The sequence below is a fragment of the Mixophyes fleayi genome, chromosome 8, assembly GCF_038048845.1.
Source record: "Mixophyes fleayi isolate aMixFle1 chromosome 8, aMixFle1.hap1, whole genome shotgun sequence".
Taxonomy (NCBI): Eukaryota; Metazoa; Chordata; class Amphibia; order Anura; family Limnodynastidae; genus Mixophyes; species Mixophyes fleayi.
Genome location: NC_134409.1, coordinates 28,810,485 through 28,833,037, shown reverse-complemented (window position 1 = coordinate 28,833,037; position 22,553 = coordinate 28,810,485). Strand labels below are relative to the sequence as shown.

The 22,553-nt window shown below is 34.2% G+C and overlaps 1 protein-coding gene across 1 annotated transcript in view; it reads left to right on the top strand.

Annotated features, from left to right (window-relative positions):
* LOC142099112 (uncharacterized) overlaps positions 1-22,346 on the top strand; it is a 58,194-nt gene extending 35,848 nt beyond the window's left edge. Inside the window, exons 39-61 of the mRNA XM_075182263.1 lie at positions 553-585; positions 1,352-1,381; positions 2,038-2,067; positions 2,871-2,900; positions 3,409-3,450; positions 5,792-5,821; positions 6,631-6,660; positions 7,584-7,613; positions 8,119-8,160; positions 10,500-10,529; positions 11,352-11,381; positions 12,224-12,253; positions 12,768-12,809; positions 13,195-13,224; positions 14,093-14,122; positions 14,571-14,600; positions 15,104-15,145; positions 15,531-15,560; positions 16,465-16,494; positions 16,941-16,970; positions 17,430-17,471; positions 20,283-20,312; positions 22,075-22,346. Of these exons, the coding sequence (XP_075038364.1) occupies positions 553-585; positions 1,352-1,381; positions 2,038-2,067; positions 2,871-2,900; positions 3,409-3,450; positions 5,792-5,821; positions 6,631-6,660; positions 7,584-7,613; positions 8,119-8,160; positions 10,500-10,529; positions 11,352-11,381; positions 12,224-12,253; positions 12,768-12,809; positions 13,195-13,224; positions 14,093-14,122; positions 14,571-14,600; positions 15,104-15,145; positions 15,531-15,560; positions 16,465-16,494; positions 16,941-16,970; positions 17,430-17,471; positions 20,283-20,312; positions 22,075-22,097 (746 nt within the window). The 3' untranslated portion in view covers positions 22,098-22,346. The remainder of the gene's footprint in view (positions 1-552; positions 586-1,351; positions 1,382-2,037; positions 2,068-2,870; positions 2,901-3,408; positions 3,451-5,791; positions 5,822-6,630; positions 6,661-7,583; positions 7,614-8,118; positions 8,161-10,499; positions 10,530-11,351; positions 11,382-12,223; positions 12,254-12,767; positions 12,810-13,194; positions 13,225-14,092; positions 14,123-14,570; positions 14,601-15,103; positions 15,146-15,530; positions 15,561-16,464; positions 16,495-16,940; positions 16,971-17,429; positions 17,472-20,282; positions 20,313-22,074) is intronic.
* The last annotated feature ends 207 nt before the right edge of the window (positions 22,347-22,553 follow it).

Genomic DNA, 22,553 nt, shown 5'->3' with positions numbered 1-22,553 from the left:
GTACTATTTTAGAGGAGAATCCTTTGATGTACATCTTAGAAATCCGACAAGGGAGACGCAAAGGTAAATTCACCAATAATGTTTAAAAATCTTGGAGAAGCTCTCATTCATTTCAATGAAACAATTCATTACAATGTATGTGCTAGAGGTAGAATCTCCATTGAAATGACCAGGTGAATTGAAATGGATGTTGTCTATTACTCGTCAAACAGAATAGTTATAGAATAGTGTGACATTTGGATATCCTTCTGGATTTGTCTGGTGAATTCCAAATGGTCCTGCATGTTTCCATGTCCCCATCATCATTTTTTAGCACAGCAGAGAAGAGAAGTATTTAATTAAGTTGTTAATTAATTTATTTATCTGGCAAATCCCCAGTGGAATTGCCAGATAGACATTGCCAGTATTTAAAAATATAATATTCTTTATACATGGAGGTTGTAAATAGTGAGGAGGAAACAGATTTATTAATTATTATTAAGTAGAGAGCCTTTTACAGTAAATATATAAGTGATAACGCACTTTAACGTAAACTTTTTTCCTTTCAAACAGTAACAGAAAACCAATGGGATGCATCATCATCAGGTAATATAATGCTGTCCTATTCCATTGTATTATCATGTTTTAAAACCATTTACTGGAGCAAAATACAGTCTTTTAAACACTATTCATTAAATTATAAAATATCATCTATATGTAATTGGAAGAATGATAAGGGATGTATGATGCTTTATTGACATATAGCTTAGTCCAAACTCCAGCAGGCTTATCTGGAACTATTTCTTATCTTGGATTATTACCATCCCTAATATATAAATCACCACACTAAGTGCATAATCTTACTGATCTGTATACACATTGATGGGATATTCAGCAGCTCTGGCCTATGGTGAAACCACAAAGTCCATAAGAAGAAGCCAGGAAAAGCAAGGAAAGGCATGAATGATAGTACACTAATAGTAATATTCTTCCACTTTAACAGTAAATACTAGCTTATTAAATACTAGCTTATTAAAGATTATTGGAATTTAGTTGAATTGTAATTCTATAAATAAAACAGAATGTTTGAAATATGCAAAGCTGTGTGAATTACTAGAGAAAATCATTCAAATATATTATTAGAATAATTTTACCACAGATCCCATTGGATAAAGTTTTAGTACCTGCACATTTTTGAGATCAAATGTTTAGTTTAAAAATCACTAATAAGGGATAAGCAGAGAGATATTTAAGTTATTCCCTCAGACAACAGGATCATCAGAGCCCTGTGACGATGATAAACTCTGGTACAATTGGGCCTACCTCACACTCATAAATCTCTGTTGTTTCCACATTCTAACAATTCAAACAGGAATGCAATGGGATGGAAAATCACCTGTAGGTAAGCTTTTACAAAGCTTCACTCCTAATTATTTTAACAGAACCTAGATTTATATATTTTTTTGCTGAAAGCTTATACTATATTTCCCAGGATTTGAATTATTATTATTATTATTATTATTATTATTATTATTATTATTATTTTAGCTTTTAATTACAATTGATGGATTCATGTTTTGATTTTGAAGATAATTAATCCTGCCAATTGGCAAAAATGTGGAACTTACATAAAAAAAATCCTATAATTCCAATCCATTTACAGTATAAGCCACCTTTATATTTACATGTGTAACTATATCAGGAGATGCTGGTTACAAAATTGAAGACATAATATACAATATTAATAATACTCCTTTATTCATTGGGCTTTCATTTTCACAGATATTTATTAAGATAATTGCTTTTTAAATATTAGTAATTTCTCTGTTGAATAATATTAATTAATAATTAGTGATTAGAGAATGTAATCCAGAAAGCATGCATGATAGTAATGTAATATGTATGACTACCATTGTCTCCACAACCAAATTAAAGACCAATATATGTAGAAATAAAAAGTAATGATATCTGTAGTTTCATCGTTAACTAATGATAATGCTTGGTGAAAGAGGAACTTTTTGAACCTTAATCATACATACATATTTCTAATCCTAACAGACATGAAGTGGGATATTAATTCACTAACAGGTAATCATTTTCCATTGTTCTTTTCAACTGTGAGTACTGTGCACTCTATATACTAACATAGACTAAAACTCATAGTTCAAGGAGTACAAACTGTAGTAGCATTGTTATATAGTATTAGTATAAACTTACCACAGATTCCTTTAGGTAAAGTACCAGTATTTCATCATCATCATCATCATCATCAGTCTAATTTCTCTAACACACAGACAGACAGAGACTAGGGTAAATTTTATAGCAGCCAATTAACCTATTAGTATGTTTTTTGAGTGTGGGAGGAAACCGGAGCACCCTGAGGAAACCCACGCAAACACGGGGAGAACATACAAACTCCACACAGATAAGGCCATGGTAGGGAATTGAACTTATGACCCCAGTGCTGTGAGGCATAATTGCTAACCACTTAACCACCGTGCTGCCCACATTAGAGATCCAACATGGGATAAGCAGAGGTATATTCACCAATGATGTTTAAAAATCTTGGAGAAACTCTCATACTAGATATAAAATAGTCTGATATCTGGAAATCGTTCTGGAGTACTCTGGTGAATTCCAAATGATCCTGCATATTTCCATGTCTCCAATGACCTCACCAGCATTCATTAGCTTTTTAGCACATCAGAGATTCCGATATATTTAATGAAGCTGTTAATTCATTCATCTATCTGGCAACTTCCTACTGGAATAGTCAGACAGACTTTGCCAGTATTAATAAAAATATAATATTCAGTGGACGATCACTTACAGTAATGATATAATATGTGACGATGCACTTTAATGTAAATTTTTACTTCAAACACTAACAGGAAACACAGGGGATGCATCATCATCATCAGGTAATACAGTGCTGTATTATTCCATTGTAATAACATGTTTTAAATCCATTACTGGGGCAAAAAAAACTGTCTTTTGGACACTATTGTTTAAAATATAACATGCGATATTTATGTAACTGGAAGCATAAAAGGGATGTATAATGCTTTACTGACATATAGCTTAGTCCAAACTCCAACAAGTTAATCTGCAAGTGTTGCCCACCTTGGATTATCATCATCCCTAATATATAAAGCACTACACTATGTGCATGGTCCTACTGATCTGTATACACATTAATAGGATGTTCAGCAGCTCTGGGCTATGGTGAAACCACGCAGTCCATAGGAATAGCCAGGAAATGGAGGTGAAGGAAGAAAGCATAAAATAAAATATTCTCATATGAGGGAAGATTAGTATATATGTTTGTTTGGAACTAATTGTAATGGTAAATTCATATTGAACTAATAATACAATTTGATAAAAAAAAAATGGGAAACTCAAAAATGTATATTTTATATATCCTAACAGACATGAAATGGGGTATGAATTGGGATATCAATTCACCAGGAGGTAATATTCTTCCACTTTTATTTTAAAATGTTAATAAGGTTGAAATATCTGAATGTCCAAAAAAGAGGTTTGAAGTAAAATGAAAGTTTACTTCAAAATAAAAGATAAATAATAACAGCAACCAAATTACCCATCTTACAAAAGAGATTATACATCTCTGCTGGTTACAGTACAAAAGCTTAGGACTCCATTATACCCACTTAATATTTATGGATTACAAATTGCATAACTATCATAATATTCTAACATGTACATCCTTATTTCTAAGAAAGCTTCTATTCTCATAATTCTAAAGCATCATTTACTCACTAATGCTCGATCTTCATTGGTTCATTCCATTTCAATTTCAAAGAAGAAGGACATATTGCATTATTGGAATATTAGCATAATGAAAGCTCTTTTCATTGTGTCAGCCCTTGTCCATATTGAAATATCCATACAGATTAGATAGTTAAGGCAGTCCCTCTGTTTGCTATAGGATTACTGTCACAGCAATAGGGTTTCTGGAATCCGTCTCGGGACCCTTGGGACTAGCAGTGGCAGGAATGTAGTGGACAATGGGAGGCCGAAAAAATGACTTGCTCATGAAGGTTACTCTATTCCTGTATACCGGATGTTAGGAGGAGGAATGCTGGACTGGACTCCGTACTGAAATAAACGACTGGAATCTGGACCTGATAGACTGGAACTTGGACATGGGAACAGGGAGGACCTGAACTTACGACCAGAGACTCAGTACCTCCAAGAACGCAGGCGAATATAGTACCACAACTGGGATTGGGAAGACTCAGAACTCAGGCAGTGAATTTACAGGGGTGGCAACCTCCTGAACAGAATAAGCCTGGAACTGGCCCTGGACAACTCAGAACCCATAACCTGGGGTAGGCCTGGAAGTGGAAGTCGGTACCCTGAGACACAGAGATGGCTCTAGAATGTGGATAACTCAGAACAATAACCAACTACCCAAGATAGCCAGTAAGAGAGACAGGAAAAGATTGAAGAGAGGAGGATCCACAAAGAAGGCAACAGCTGGAATCTGTATACAAGCAGATAGAATGAAGTGGAATTTACACAAAGGGTTAATGATTAAAGTCTGTATCACAGCAAGCAGATTAAAGCTGAATTCACTCAAAGCTAATTGGTTGAAGTCTGTATCACAGCAAACAGAATGGATCTCAACTTACTCAGAGGGTAAATGGTTGAACTCCATATCACAGCAAACAGTATGAATCTAAACTCACTCAGAGAGTAAATAGTTGAAAAGTTTGTATCACAACAAACAGGATGAAGCAGCAACACACACACAGCAATAGAGGTGAACTGGAACCAGGAACTAGGAAGTGTTGCACTGGCAATTAGCTGAGTATAGGAAGAGACTGTTATAGTCTGCAGAGAAAGCTAATTGGTTGATGAGATCAGCTATTCAGACCCAGTAGGATTTTTGGCAAATGTCTCACAAAAGATGGCATGATACCGCCAAATGGCGTAAACAGGACTAAGACCCCGATTTATAACAATTACAACTCAGCACAATAGTTAAAACCCACAATCTTGATAACAAGTTGTTGTTGAAGCTAAGAATATCAGTTTATATATTATGCAGTGATATCCTTAATTCTAATTCAAGTTGATACATATACATTTATATTTTTTTCTTATACAAATGCCTTATAATACATTGTATCTATTTTAATAGCTATGCAATAACATACTTATTATATTGGTAATTGTTAGTTTCAGATATCAAAATATCTTATATCCTTATAATTGCTTAAACAATGTAAAAACTAGGCTACTAAAGAATAATAGAATTTAGTTGAATTGGAATTCTCTAAAGTAACACAGAATGGAGGGAATCCAATTGGCAGCGTTACTGTAAAAAGTAACGTGGCCTGGTAATAGTGTGCTTAAATAGTATTATTACGGTAGTTTCAATGCCAGTTTTTTGCTCGCAGCTCCCTGAGCTGTGAGCAGAAAGCCGGGTTAAATTTACTGTAATAACGGTAATAGAGTAATCGCAGCGCTACTTCGGGTGGTTTTGAATTCCCCCCAATGTTTGAAATTTAGAAAGCGCTGTGAATTACAAGCTAAATATCATTCTTATATGTTATTAGCATAATTTTAGTCAAATTTCCATTGGATAAAGTTTCAGTACCAGCACATTGAGGCGATCAAAGTTTCATTTTTAAAGTACCACTAAGGGATAAGCAGAGAGATATTTACAATACCCCCTCAAAGAGCAGGATGATCAGTTCCCCCGATGATAATAAACTCTGGTAGAATAGGACCTACCTGACACTCATAAATCTCTATTGTTTCCACATTCTAACAATTCAAACAGGAATGCAATGGGATGGAAAATCACCAACAGGTAAGCTAGTACACAGCCCTTTTCATTGTAATAAAAACTTCACTATTAATTATTTTAACAAAATCTAGATTTTATTTTTTACTGGAGCCTTAAACTATATTTTCCATGGTTTGAATTATTATTATTATTATTATTATTATTATTATTATTATTGCTATTTTGATTTTTAAATACAGTGCATGGATTATATTTTTATTCTTGTAGATAATTAATCTTGCCATTAGGCAAAGATTTGGCACTTACATATAGAAAATTCCTGTAATTAGAATCCTTTTATATAGTATACGCCACCTCTATATGTACATGTGTAACTGTATCAGGATATGCTGGGGACAAAATAGAAGATATCATGTACAATCTTATTATTAGACAAAGATTTGGCACTTACATATAGTAAAGTCCTGTAATTCCAATTTTCATATACAGTATAAAATATGTGTACACAACTGTACCAGGAGATGCTGGTTAAAAAATAGAAGACATAATATGGAATATTAATAGTACTCCTTTATTCATTGGGCTTTCATTTTTACAGATATTTATTAGGACAATTGCTTTTTAAATATTAGTAATTTCTCTGCTGAAAAATATTAATTAATAATTAGTGATTAGAGAATGAAATCCAGAAAGCATGCATGATAGTATTCTAATATGTATGACTACTATTGTCTCCACAACCAAATTAAAGACCAATATATGTAGAAATAAAAAGTAATGATATCTATAGTTTCATCGTTAACTAATGATAATGCTTGGTGAAAGATAACCTTTTTGAACTTCGAACACTTACATATTTCTAATCCTAACAGACATGAAGTGGGATATTAATTCACTAACAGGTAATCATTTTCCATTGTTCTTTTCAACTGTGAGTACTGTGCACTCTATACACTAACATAGAGAAAGCAGAAGTGCTCTGGTGTTGGAGCAGAGTGGCGGTATATGCAGCACTTGGTTATTACATACAACACAGCACAAAGCTATTTACATTCTACAGAATCTAGTTGAATTGGAATTTGATAGCATAATGCACAATGTTAAAAAAAACTAATAGTTCAATGAGTACAAACTGTAGTAGCATTGTTACATATTATTAGTATAAATTTACGACAGATTCCTTTAGATAAAGTACCAGTATTTAATCATCATCATCAGTCTAATTTCTCTAACACACAGACAGACAGAGACTAGGGTCAATTTGATAGCAGCCATTTAACTAACTAGTATGTTTTTGGAGTGTGGGCGGAAACCAGAGCACTCGGAGGAAACCCACGCAAACACAGGGAGAACATACAAACTCAACACAGATAAGGCCATGGTTGGGAATTGAACTAATGGCCCCAATGCTGTGAGGCAGAAGTGCTAACCACTTAGCCACCGCGCTGCCCACATTAGAGATCCAACATGGGATAAGTAGAGGTATATTCACCAATGATGTTTAAAATCTTGTAGAAACTCTCAGACTAGATATAGAATAGTCTGATATCTGGAAATACTTCTGGTGAATTCCAAATGATCCTGCATATTTCCATGTCTCCAGTGACCTCACCAGCATTCATTAGCTTTTAAGCACATCAGAGATTCAGAATTATTTAATGAAACTGTTAATTCATTTATCTATCTGGCAAATTTCTACTGCAATAGCCAGACAGACTTTGCCAGTATTAATAAAAATATAATATTCAGTAGACAATCCCTTACAGTAAAGATATAATATGTGACAATGCACTTTAATGTAATTTTTTACTTCAAACACTAACAGGAAACACAGGGGATGCATCATCATCATCAGGTAATACAGTGCTGTCTTATTCCATTGTAATAACATGTTTTAAATCCATTACTGGGGCAAAAAACTGTCTTTTGGACACTATTTTTCAAAAATATAACATGCAATATTTATGTAACTGGAAGAATGATACGGGATGTATAATGCTTTACTGACATATAGCTTAGTCCAAACGCCAACAAGCTTATCTGAAAGTGTTTCCCATCTTAGATTATCATTATCCACAATATATAAACCACTACACTATATGCATGGTCCTACTGATCTGTATACACATTAATAGGATGTTCAGCAGCTCTGGGCTATGGTGAAACCACACAGGCCATAGGAATAGCCAGGAAAGGGAGGTGAAGGAAGAAAGCATAAAAGAAAATATTCTCATATGAGGGAAGATTAGTATATATGTATGTTTAGAACTAATTGTAAAGGTCGATTTATATTGAAGTAATGATACCATTTGATAAAAAAATTGTGAAACGCAAAAATGTATATTTTATAAATCCAACAGACATGAAATGGGGTATGAACTGGGATATCAATTCACCAGGAGGTAATATTCTTCCACTTTTCTTTTAAAATGTTAATAAGGTTGCAATATCTAAATGTCCAAAAAAAAGAAGTTTGAAGTAATGAAAGTTTACTTCAAAATAAAAGATAAATAATAACAACAACCAAAGTAGCCATCTTACAAAAGATAGTGTACATCTCTGCTGGTTACAGTACAAAAGCTTAGGACTCCATTATACCCACTTAATATTTATGGATTACAAATTGCATAACTAATTACATATTCATGATATTCTAACATGTACATCCTTATTTCTAAGAAAGCTTCTATTCTCATAGTCCAAAAGCATAATTAACTCACTAATGCTCGATTTTCATTGGTTAATTCCATTTCAATTTCAAAGAAGAAGGATATATTGCATTATAGGAATATTAGCAGAATGAAAGCTCTTTTCATTGTGTCAACCCTTGTCCATATTGAAATATCCATACATATTAGATAGTTAAGGCAGTCCCTCTGTTTGCTATAGGATTACTTTCACAGCAATAGTGTTTCTGAAAAACGTCTTAGGACCCTTAGTACTGGCAGTGGCAGAAATGTAGTGGAAACTGGGAGGCCGGAAAAATGTCTTGCTTATAGGGTTTACTCTATTCCTGTATACCGGATGTTAGGAGGAGGAATGCTGGACTGGACTTCGTACTGAAATAAACAAATGGAATATGGACCTGATGGACTGGAACCTGGACATGGGAACAGGGAGGACCTGAACTCACAACCAGAGACTCAGTACCTCCAAGAACTCAAATGAATATAGTACCACAACTGGGATTGGGAAGACTCATAACTCAGGCAGTGAATTTACAGGGGTGGCAACCTCCTGAACAGAATAAGCCTGGAACTGGCCCTGGACAACTCAGAACCCATAACCTGGGGTAGGCCTGGAACTGGAAGTCGGTACCCTGAGACACTGAGATGGCTCTAGAATGTGGATAACTCAGAACAATAACCAACTACCCAAGATAGCCAGTAGGAGAGACAGGAAAAGATTGAAGAGAGGAGGATCCACAAAGAAGACAACAGCTGGAAAGTCTGTATCACAGCAAGCAGATTAGCAGATTGAAGCTGAATTCACTCAAAGGGTAATTGGTTGAAGTCTGTATCACAGCAAACAGAATGGATCTCCACTTACTCAGAGGGTAAATGGTTGAACTCCATATCACAGCAACCAGTTTGAAACTAAACTCAGAGAGTTAATAGTTGAAAAGTTTGTATCACAACAAACAGGATGAAGCAGTAACACACAGCAATAGCGGCGAACTGGAACCAGGAACTAGGAAGTGTTGCACTGTTAATTAGCTGAGTATAGGAAGAGACTGTTAAAGTCTGCAGAGAAAGCTAATTGGTTGATGAGACTCATTTTGGCAAATGTCTCACAAAAGATGGCAGCCTCCAGCAGACAGATAGAAGTCACGCTTTGTCCCAGTAATTACAATACTGCATTCTGACAGGAGGGAGAGGCACAGTGATATGATACCACCAAGTGACGTAAACAGGACTAAGACCCCGATTTATAACAATTACAACTCAGCACAATAGTTAAAACCCACAATCTTGATAACAAGTTGTTGTTGAAGCTAAGAATATCAGTTTATATATTATGCAGTGATATCCTTAATTCTAATTCAAGTTGATACATATACATTTATATTTTTTTCTTATACAAATAGCTTATAATACATTGTATCTATTTTAATAGCTATTCAATAACATACTTATTATATTGTTAGTTATTAGTTTCAGATATCAAAATATCTTCTATCCTTATAATTGCTTTAACAATGTAAAAACTAGGCTACTAAAGAATAACAGAATTTATTTGAATTGGAATTCTCTAAAGTAACACACAATGGCGGGAATTCAATTGGCCGCGTTACTACAGTAACGCGGCCTGCGAACTATTACCGTTATTACGGAAATAGTGAGTGCGCTTAAATACCGTTATTATGGTAGTTATCAATAGTTAAATTTACTGTAATAACGGTAATAGAGTTATCATGGGGTTACTTCGGGGGGAATTGAATCCCCTCCCCCAATGTTTGAAATTTAGAAAGAGCTGTGAATTACAAGCTAAATATCATCCTTATATATTATTAGCATAATTTTTGCCCAATTTCCATTAAATAAAGTTTCATTACCAGCACATCTTAGAGATCAAAGTTTCATTTTTAAACTACCACTAAGGGATAAGCACAGAGATATTTACAATACCCCCTCAAAGAGCAGGATGATCAGTTCCCCCGTCGATAATAAACTCTGGTAGAATAGGACCTACCTGACACTCATAAATCTCTATTGTTTCCACATTCTAACAATTCAAACAGGAATGCAATGGGATGGAAAATCACCAACAGGTAAGCTATTACACAGCTCTTTTCATTGAAATAACAACTTCACTATCAATTATTTTAACAAAATCTAGATTTTATTTTTTACTGGCGCCTTAAACTATATTTTCCACGGTTTGAATTATTATTATTATTGTTATTTTGATTTTTAAATACAATGCATATATTATATTTATAATCTTGTAGATAATTAATCCTGCCATTAGGCAAAGATTTGGCACTTACATATAGAAAATTCCTGTAATTCCAATTCTTTTATATAGTATAAGCCACCTCTATATGTACATATGTAACTGTATCAGGAGATGCTGGTGACAAAATAGAAGATAGCATGTCCAATATTAATATTAGACTCATGACCCCAGCGCTGTGAGGCAGAAGTGCTAACCACTTAGCCACTGTGCTGCCCACAGCAGGGGCCCTTTGAAGCTCCTACATGTGACACTGCTATCTCCTAACACTGGGATGTGCAGAGCCACCGAAATACACAGCCACACAGACTCCCTGGCTTCACATTTTACACTTTAGTAGCTCAACTTATCAATGGATTCATTTGATATACCATATTTACACTGCAGTTATGATTTAGGCCTTATTTCCTACAATTATGTGATGGGTTAACCCTTATAAATAACTGTAAGGTCTCTCTGTTCACGACAGTACTGATATATATGGGACTACCATTGTTCCCATATTCATACTGAAGTCTAATGTATGGATAAATAAAAAAATAATCATAACTGTAATTGAATCTTCAATTAATGATACTATTCGGTAAAAGAGAACCTTTTTGAACCTCAAACATTTATATATTTCTAATCCTAACAGACATGAAGTGGGATATTAATTCACTAACAGGTAATAATTTTCCATTGTTCTTTTCAAGTGCAAATACTGTGTTTGCTCTACATAATAACACATTTTTGGAGCAGAGTAGTGCTTTTTTTAACACTTGGTTATTACATGCAACACAATGCTACTAACAATTCACAGAATCTAGTTGAATTGGAATTTTATAGCATACTAAACAATGAAAAAACCTCATACTTCAATGGGTTATAAGTATAATAATATTGTTATATATTATTAGTACAATTTTAGAGCAGAATCCTTTGGTAAAGTTTTATTTCTTGCACATGTTAGAGATCAATAAAAGGATATGCTAATGTATATTCATCAATAATGTTTAAAAATCTTGGAGAAACTCTCATTCATTTCAATGAGCCTAATTATTACAATGTATTTGCTACAGGTAGAATCTCCATTGAAATGACCATGTGAATTGAATTGGATGTGCTACCTACAGAGTTTTCCATTATTCCCCAAACAGAGTAGTTATAGGATAGTCTGACATTTAGATATCCTTCTAGAGTTGTCTGGTGAATTCCAAATGATACTGTATGATTCCATGCCCCTAGTGCTCTCTCCAGGATGTATTAACTTTTTAGCACATCAGAGAAACAGAAGTACTTATTGAAGTTGTTAATTAATTTATTTATCTGGCAAATCGCCACTGTTATAGCCAGGTAGACTTTGTACGTATTAATAAATATATAACAATAATTATACATGAAGGTTAGAAATACTGAGGAAGCACATTTATTATTTATTATTAAATTGAGAAACTCTTACCGTAACAATATAATAAGTTATAATGCACTTTAACTTAAACTATTTTTTTTGCCATCAATCACTAACAGGCAACAAATGGGATGCATCATCATCATCAGGTAATATAGTGCTGTCTTATTCCATTGTAATAAAATCTTTTAAGTCCATTACTGGAGCAAAACATTGTCTTTTACATACTATTTTTTTAAAATATAATATACAATCTTTATCTAACGGGAAGAATGATAGGGGATGTAAAATGCGTTATTGACATATAGCTTAGTCCAACCACTAACTGGCTTATCCGCAAGTGTTTCCCATCTTGGATTATCACCATACCTAATATATAAACCACTACACTATGTGCGTGGTCCTACACATTGATGGGATGTTCAGCAGTTTTGGGACATGGTGAAAGCACACAGCCTATAGAAAAAAATGAGAAATGCAAATGAAGGCATGAATGATAGTACTCTCATATGTGGGACTACCATCGTTCTGATAACCAAAGGGAAGATCAGTATATATGTATGTTTGGGGCTAATAATGAATGTAGATTCATAGCGAACTAATGATTCTATTCAGTAAACAAAAAAATAAACTAAAAAATCAATATTTTATAAATCCTAACAGACATGAAATGGGGTATGAACTGGGATATCAATTCACCAGGAGGTAATATTCTTCTACTTTTCTTTTAAAATGTAAATACTAGGTTATTAAAAATTATTGGAATTTAGTCAAATTGAAATTCTATAAAATAATACACAATGTTTGAAATATACAAAGCTCTGTGAATTACTAGTGAAATATCATTCCAATATATTATTAGCATAATTGTAGCCCAGATTCCATTGGATAAAGTTTTAGCACAAGCACATGGTAGAGATCAAATATTTAATTTAGAAACCACCAATAAGGGATAAGCAGAGAGATATTTAAGTTACCCCCTGAGGCAACAGGATGATCAGTTCCCTCGATGATAATTAACTCTGGTAGAATATGATCTACCTTACACTCACAAATATCTGTTGTTTCCACATTCTAAAAATTTAAACAGGAATGCAATGGGATGGAAAATCACCTGCAGGTAAGCTATTACACAGCCCTTTTCATTATAAGAAACATTTCACTATTAATTATCTTAACTGAACCAAGATTTATGTATTTTTTTACTGAAAGCTTAATCTATATTTTCTGGGGTTGAATTATTATTATTGATATTATTATTACTATTATTATTACTATTTTAATTTTTAATTACAATGCATTGATTATTTTTTTCATTTATAGATAATTTATCCTGCCATTAGGCAAAGATTTGGCACTTATATATAGAAAATTCCAGTAATTTCAATAGTTTTTTACAGTAAAAGCCACCTCTATATGTATATTTGTAATTGTACCAGGAGATGCTGGTGACAAATAGAAAAATAATGTAGAATATTAATAGTACATATATATATATATATATATGTATGTTGGGCTTTCATTGTCACGGATATTTATTAGTACAATTGCTTTTTATTATTGCTACTAGAAGTATTTTAATTTCCCACACTGCAGATTACCTTACAATTAAGTGAGTTTATGTATAATTCCTCAAATGTTATATGGCATTCGAACACTGTTAGGGAGCTGCTATAGTTCTATAAAGCAGGGGTGACATGATTTCTACATTGTACAGTGTGTGGTTTTCCTCTGTAGAATAATATGAATTGATAATTTGTTATTAGTGAAGGAAACCCAGAAAGCATGCATGATGGTACTATCATATGTGGGACTACAATTGCCCCCATAACCAAATTGAAGTCTAATATATTAATAAATAAAAATAATCATAACTGTAATTGCATCTTCAACTAATGATACTATTTGATAAAAGAGAACAATTTTGAACCTCAAACATTTATATATATATATATATATATATATATATATATATCTAATCCTAACAGACATGAAGTGGGACATTAATTCACTAACAGGTAATAATTTTTCATTGTTCTTTTCAACTGTAAATATTGTCTTTGCTCAATATACTAATGTATAGAGAGCAGCAGTGCTCCATTTTTGGAGAAGGGTGGCACTATATCCAACACTTGGTTATTACATGCAGCATGATGCTTCTAACAATTCACAGAATCTAGTTGAATTGGAATTTTATTAGTTATTTTCGCACATCATCAGAGATTCAGAAATATTTAATTAAGTTTTTAATTTATTTATTTATCTGAAAAATCCCCACTGAAATAGCCAGAGAGAATTTGCCAATTTTAATAAAAATATAATATTCTTTTTACATGGAGGTTGTAAATAGTGAGGAGAAAGCAGATTTATTAATTATTATTAAGTGGAGAGCAATTTACAGTAAAGATATAATAAGTGATAACGCACTTTAACGTAAACTTTCCCCCCCCCCTCAAACACTAACAGGAAACACAGGGGATGCATCATCATCATCAGGTAATACAGTGCTATCTTATTCCATTGTAATAACACGTTTAAAATCAATTTACTGGAGCAAAATTCTGTCTTTTAAACACTTTTTTTTTAAAAATATAACATACAATTTCTATGTAACTGGAAGAAAGATAAGGGATGTACAATACTTTACTGACATATAACTTCAAACTCTAACTTATCTGCAAGTGTTTCCCATCTAGGATTATCATCATCCCAATTATATAAACTGTATACACTGTGTGCATGGTCTTACTGCTCTGTATAGACATTGATATGATGGTTAGCAGCTCTGGGCCAAGGGGAAACCACACATCCCATAGGAAAAACCAGGAAATGCAAGTGAATGCATGAATGATAGTACTCTCATTTGTGGGACTACCATTGTTCTGATAACCAAAGGGAAGATTAGTATATATGTATGTTTGAAACTAATTATAATTGAAGATTGATATTGAACTAATAATACCATTTGACGATATATATTTTTTTATAAATCCTAACAGACATGAAATGGGGTATGAACTGGGATTTCAATTCACCAGGAGGTAATATTCTTCTACTTTTCTTTTAAACTATAAATACTAGGATACTAAAGATTATTGGAATTGAGTCGAATTGGAATTCTATAAAATAATACACAATGTTTGAAATATACAAAGCTCTGTAAATTACTAGTGAAATATCATTCCAATATATTATTAGCATAATTTTAGCCCAGATTCCATTGGATAAAGTTTCAGCACCAGCACATGGTAGAGATCAAACATTTCATTTAGAAACCACCAATAAGGGATAAGCAGAGAGATATTTAGGTTACCCCCTCAGGCAGCAGGATGGTCAGTTCCCCCAATGACAATAAACTCTGTTAGAATATGATCTACATCACACTCACAAATATCTGTTGTTTCTACATTCTAAAAATTCAAACAGGAATGCAATGGGATGGAAAATCACCTGCAGGTAAGCTATTATACAGCTCTTTCAATATAAGAACAATTTTACTATTACTTATTTTAACTGAACCTAGATTTATGTATTTTTTTTACTGGAAGCTTAATGTATATTTTTTGGAGTTGAAATATTATTATTATTATTATTATTATTATTGTTGTTATTATTATTATTACTATTATTATTGCTATTTTAGTTTTTATGTACAATGCATTGATTATTTTTTCATTTTATAGATAATTTATCCTGCCATTAGGAAAATAATTTGGCACTTACATATAGAAAATTTCAGTAATTTCAATTGTTTTATACAGTATAAGCCACCTCTATATGTATATTTGCAATTGTACCAGGAGATGCTGGTGACAAAATAGAAGACATCATGTAGAATATTAATAGTGTATATATATATATATATATATATATATATATATATATATATATATATATATATATATATATATGTTGGGCTTTCATTGTCACGGATATTTATTCGTATTGCTTTTTATTATTGCTACTAGAAGTATTTTCATTTCCCACACTGCAGATTACCTTACAATTAAGTGAGTTTATGTACAATTCCTCAAATGTTATATGGCATTCGAACACTATTAGGGAGCTGCTATAGTTCTATAAAACAGGGGTGACATGATTTCTACATTCTACAGTGTGTGTTTTTCTTCTGTAGAGTAATATGAATTGATAATTTGTTATTAGTGAAGAAAACCCAGAAAGCATGCATGATGGTACTGTCATATGTGGGACTACAATTGCCCCCATAACCAAATTGAAGTCTAATATATTAATAAATAAAAATAATCATAACTGTAATTGCATCTTCAACTAATGATACTATTTGATAAAAGAGAACAATTTTGAACCTCAAACCTTTATATGTATCTAATCCTAACAGACATGAAGTGGGACATTAATTCACTAACAGGTAATAATTTTTCATTGTTCTTTTCAACTGTAAATATTGTCTTTGCTCAATATACTAATGTATAGAGAGCAGCAGTGCTCCATTTTTGGAGAAGGGTGGCACTATATCCAACACTTGGTTATTACATGCAGCATGATGCTTCTAACAATTCACAGAATCTAGTTGAATTGGAATTTTATTAGTTATTTTCGCACATCATCAGAGATTCAGAAATATTTAATTAAGTTTTTAATTAATTTATTTATCTGAAAAATCCCCACTGAAATAGCCAGAGAGAATTTGCCAATTTTAATAAAAATATAATATTCTTTTTACATGGAGGTTGTAAATAGTGAGGAGAAAGCAGATTTATTAATTATTATTAAGTAGAGAGCAATTTACAGTAGAGATATAATAAGTGATAACGCACTTTAACGTAAACTTTCCCCCCCCTCAAACACTAACAGGAAACACAGGGGATGCATCTTCATCATCAGGTAAAACAGTGCTGTCTTATTCCATTGTAATAACACGTTTAAAATCAATTTACTGGAGCAAAATTCTGTCTTTTAAACACTCACTTTTTTTTTAAAATATAACATACAATCTCTATGTAACTGGAAGAAAGATAAGGGATGTACAATACTTTACTGACATATAACTTCAAACTCCAACTTATCTGCAAGTGTTTCCAATCTAGGATTATCATCATCCCAATTATATAAACCGTATACACTGTGTACATGGTCTTACTGCTCTGTGTAGACATTGATATGATATTTAGCAGCTCTGGGCCAAGGGGAAACCACACATCCCATAGGAAAAACCAGGAAATGCAAGTGAAGGCATGAAAGGGAAGATTGGTATATATGTATGTTTGAAACTAATTATAATTGAAGATTCATATTGAACTAATAATGACATTTGACAATATATTTTTTTATAAATCCTAACAGACATGAGCTGGGGTATGAACTGGGATTTCAATTCACCAGGAGGTAATATTCTTCTACTTTTCTTTTAAACTATAAATACTAGGCTAATAAAGATTATTGGAATGTAGTTGAATTGGAATTCTATAAAATAATACACAATGTTTGAAATATACAAAGTTCTGTGATTGACAAGGGAAATAGCATTGTGGGCAGTAAGGTGTCTTAGTGGTTAGCACTTCTGCCTCTCAGCACTGGGGTCATGAGTTCGATTCCCGACCGTGGCCTTATCTGTGCGGAGTTTGTATATTCTCCCCGTGTTTGCGTGGGTTTTCTTTGGGTGCTCCAGTTTCCTCTCACACCCCAAAAACATACTAGTAGGTTAATTGGCTGCAATTAAATTGACCCTAGTCTCTCCTCCTGTTTGTTGATGTGTGTGTGTGTGTGTGTGTGTGTGTGTGTGTGTATGTTAGGGAATTTAGACTGTAAGCTCCAATGGGGCATGGACTGATGCGAGTGAGTTCTCTGTGCAGCGCTGCGGAATTAGTGGCGCTATATAAATAAATGATGATGATGATGATTGTTATATATTATTAACATAATTTTAGCCCAGTTTCCATTGGATACATTTTCAGTACCAGCACATCTTAGAGATCAAACATTTCATCTGTAAACTACCAATAAGAGATAAGCAGAGAGACATTTAAGTTACCCCCTCAGGCAGCAGGATGGTTAGTTCCCCGCGATGATAATAAACTCTGGTAGAATAGGACCTACCTGCGTAAGGCATAGTGACTTAGCATTGCTCCATCCAACAATATTTGGAAAAGTATAACATACAATATCTATGTGAGTGAAAGAAGGATAAGGGATGTAAAGTACAATGCTTTATTGACATATACACTATGTGCATGATCCTACTGATCTGTAGACACATTGATTCAGAAGATACTGTAGGTAGTGTGGGACTATATATAAAATTTCCCTGTGCCCATTCATTTTAATGTATGTGCCACATGTCCAATCTTAGTTGAAATCAATGGGCACCTTGAAATGAAACGATCTGCAGTCTGTGGGGTCTACCCTTGCTAGCTAAACAGACTAGTTATTGAACAGTCTAACATTTGATACCCTTCTGAAATTGTCTGGTGAATTGCAAATGAGCCTGAATTTTTCGATATCCCCAGAGTCACCAGCAGAATATATTATCTATTTATAGCATTAAAAGTGATTCAGAAGTCTTTAGTTGAGTGGTTGGTAAGAATTCCTGCCACCTATGGGCAATCGTGGTATAAGGGGAACTTTTTGAGACTCATAAACCTCTTTTTCTAAATACTAACAGCAATGAAATGGGATGCATTATCAACAGGTAATATGTAATAACAACTTTGAAATAGAGCCAGAGAGTTTTGAGCCTCTTCCTACCTCCAATTTTCAAGAAAATGAAACATAAAAACTGGTTAGGGTAATTTAGGCCCCTCAGTGCCTACTGGTCCCTAGGCAGGATATGCATTGTAGAGAATTACTGGAACAAAATAATTACTTTTGAAAACTATGGTTTAAATATAATAGCTAGTAACTGATAGAATACTAAGGAATATATAATACTATATTAGCATATAACTTAGTCCTACCAGCAACAAGAAAATTTGCAATTGTTGCCCATTTTGGACTATCACCATTCTTAATATATAAACCAGTGGCAGATCTAATACCATTGCAGGGGGTAAGACAGCTATTGAGCCTGGCAATTCTGGTCCATCTACTCCTGGGGCCCCTGCACCCAATGCCACCCAGAATTGAAGTACTTTAAAGAGTCAGACAAACTGATACACACTTCTAAAGCTCATTATAACTTAATTCCAATTGTTATTATATTTTTCAATGTATCTATGCCTAATAGTATAACTTGTTAGAATGACATAGATTAATGAATACAATATAGACCATGTATCACCTCCTTGTTATTTTACAATTACACCAGAATCAAATAAGAAAATAAATGGTTGAACTACAACCACCAACAGGTTTTACACCATAAGAACCAATGTTGTGATTGTGTGTTGTTTGAAACTGTTCGACAGTTCTGATTATAAGATCCACAAAGCAGGTGTCACTCACCTGCGTCCCGGCCGTCGCTATGGCGACGGGACGTCACTTCCGGCCGTTGCCAAGGCAACGGTCGGACGCCTCCTATTCAGCGCCGCATCCAGACAATGAGAGAAAGCCGGGCGCGTGCGCTCATCAGGTCCACTAGCATGCGGGCTAATTAATGTATCAAATCAATTATGCAGGGGGCTGTGTATTGTCAGAGCCAGACTCTGATTGGCTGCTGGTCTGTATTTAAGGCCATGAGGTCTGCTGCCTCTTTGCCGGTTATAGCGTCTGTTCCAGTCTGCTGACCTGCTCTGTGCCTTGTTCCTGCCTATTGAACTTTCTGCTGATTACCTGTGTATGACCCTTTGCCTGGATTTGGACTTTGCTTGTGTATCTCGTGACCCTGACCTCTGGCCTGTTTACCGATCTTCCTGTCTGCTCGTGACCCTTGACCTCGGCTTGTTAATTGGAATTGCTATCTGCTGCCGGCCCTTGACCCCTGCTTGGTCCTCACTCCGCTTGCCTGGGTTCTCCCCAGCCGGTACACACTTCACGACCCTCTGTCAGTCTGCAGCCCAGTCTGTCCCCACCATCAGGGGCTCCAGTGAACACCTGACTGGCAGAGTAGACTCCGGGTTGTGCTGTGCCGGCTGGAGGGGTTCCTAACAGCAGAAAAACTATTTCAATAAGTGTACTACCTTAATGTATTAATATGTATACTTTATATATATGCTGCTTCTCTGCATCTTCCTAATACTTCTCATTTCCTTAATATTACAGCCAAAGCAGAGGAGCCTAAACAGACTCAAGGTATGTATATTCTTCCACTTTACGCACCTGTTATTTCTTGGCATGTATACAGTTTAAACAACTGGTTGACCTGTATAGATTTCTACATGGCACAAAACTCACTGAGAAGTGTCTACCAGTGTGTATAGTCTGTCCATGCATACTGAGATTTTGATTGGTTAAATAGTGTCTCTCTATATTGCACACAAACGGATATATGTTGAAATCTGGTTATATAGTTGATAAAGGTTGAAAAATTATACATGTCTATCAAGTTCAACTTTATATAAATTCTGTTGATCTAGAGAAAAGCAAAACACTCCCAGTCATCAATTTACAGGGAGGAGAAAAATTCCATCCTGACCACAAACATTTCCTGGATCAATCACCCTTGCAATGGGCAGCACAGTGGCTCACAGCACTAGGGTCATGAGTTCAATTCCCGACCATGGCCTTATGTGTGTGGAGTTTGCGTGGGTTTCCTCCAGGTGCTTTGGTTTCCTCCAAAACCATACTAGTAGGTTAATTGGCTGCTAGGTAAATTGACCATAGTGTGTGTTAAGGAATTTAGACTGTAATGTTTTTTAAGTAATTGTAGCTACAGATACTATTTCTTGTTAGAAGGGCATTCAGTCCATTTTAAAATTGGTTAGTGAACTTGCAAGCATCGCCTGATGTGGTAAGGAATTCCACAGCTCAGCTTCCATTTGCATCTGATGACCCATTATCCTCTGTATGGTATTTGGTACAAATATTTAGAAGAAGAATTTGGTCAGAGTTTTCACAGTTGTTTGAGTGTATGGAGAACATAGCAAACAGAATGGAAATAATTATTTTTAAAGATCTGGGCAGCACAGTTGCACTGCAGTTAGCATTGCTGCCTCACAATGCTGAGTTCATGGGTACGTACCTTAAACTAATCTGAACTTGTACAACAACTAGAATGGGAACATATACTACTATACATATATTGTGCAGCTGTCAATGTAAATAAAGCAACTGACAAGACAGAAAGGAAAGTTAGTTACAGTTGACAACTATACATTTATTCATATTAAATGTTAAACTTAGGTTATCACTAAATAAACGGAAATGCTTGAGACCATCACAAGCATCAATTATGTGTCTACTTTTATTTCAAATTCCCTTAATCGGTTAGACTTTGACAGGGGTGTTAGGTTCTGGAAAGTCCTGAGGCTCGTCTCTAGAACCAAGCTAACTACAGTCATGAGTGGATATGCCACAGCCTCCCACAAGACCAGCACATTGATGTCCTGAAATAATCTGTGCTGCTGTGAACATTCTGGTTCGATAGGCTTCAGGTTGTTCTCCCCACACACCTACTTTAAAGCTGGGTACATGGTGGATTATTAGTAAATAAAGAGGATACAACAAATGTTTTTTTTCTTAATCACTGCTCCTTAAAAATTAAAAATGTATTTTATAAATGACTTTGGCACTGTGCTTGAGAACCAGAGCCTGAGCCCCTTGTTCCCAACCCATCAACCCTCATGCCTTCTACAAACACAAACAAGGCACAAGAGTGCAGCCCAATATTTTCTCTACACAGACATTGCTTTACTGCAATCAAAAGATGATATATTTTCTTATATGTCAAAATGTTTTAACTCTACAATCCAACATGGCTAAATAATAATAATCTGTTTGCAGACAGTATAATTTTCCTGTCACTGCCCTTATTATAATGAATATATTAACAATATAACAAATTAATATCAGTGAAACGTTTTTTAACCTAATTTTTACTTTTTTGTTGTTTTAGGATTTTTCTCCAACTGGGGATAAAGAATCCACGCTCTGCAATTTAAACTGCTTTGTTGCAAGACAATTTGAAGAGGACTCATTGTTAGAGACAAATAGACATTATATTTCAGTCTATATACTCAGTTACCAGTGTAATAATTTTCATCATATGTGTCTCAACAATGTGTAAAAAAAAAAGTGCTTTGCGTACATTTTAAAACTGTACTGTTTCAATAAACATTGAAATGCGTTAGTGGATAAATAGAAAATAAAGCTTAATGTTGAAGTAAATCTCTGTATTTATGTATTTTTTGTGGATTATAATTGTGACTCGAAAGGACATGTCCAGCGTTACTGGTGTATAACATATGTCCCTATGTACAATAATTAGTGAGTAGCCCCCTGTTACTTTCAGCAAGAGCCACCTTCCTTGATTTCATACTCACCACAAGGCCAGCCATAGCTCCTATTATTGAGCTATGGAACAGGTTCCATCAA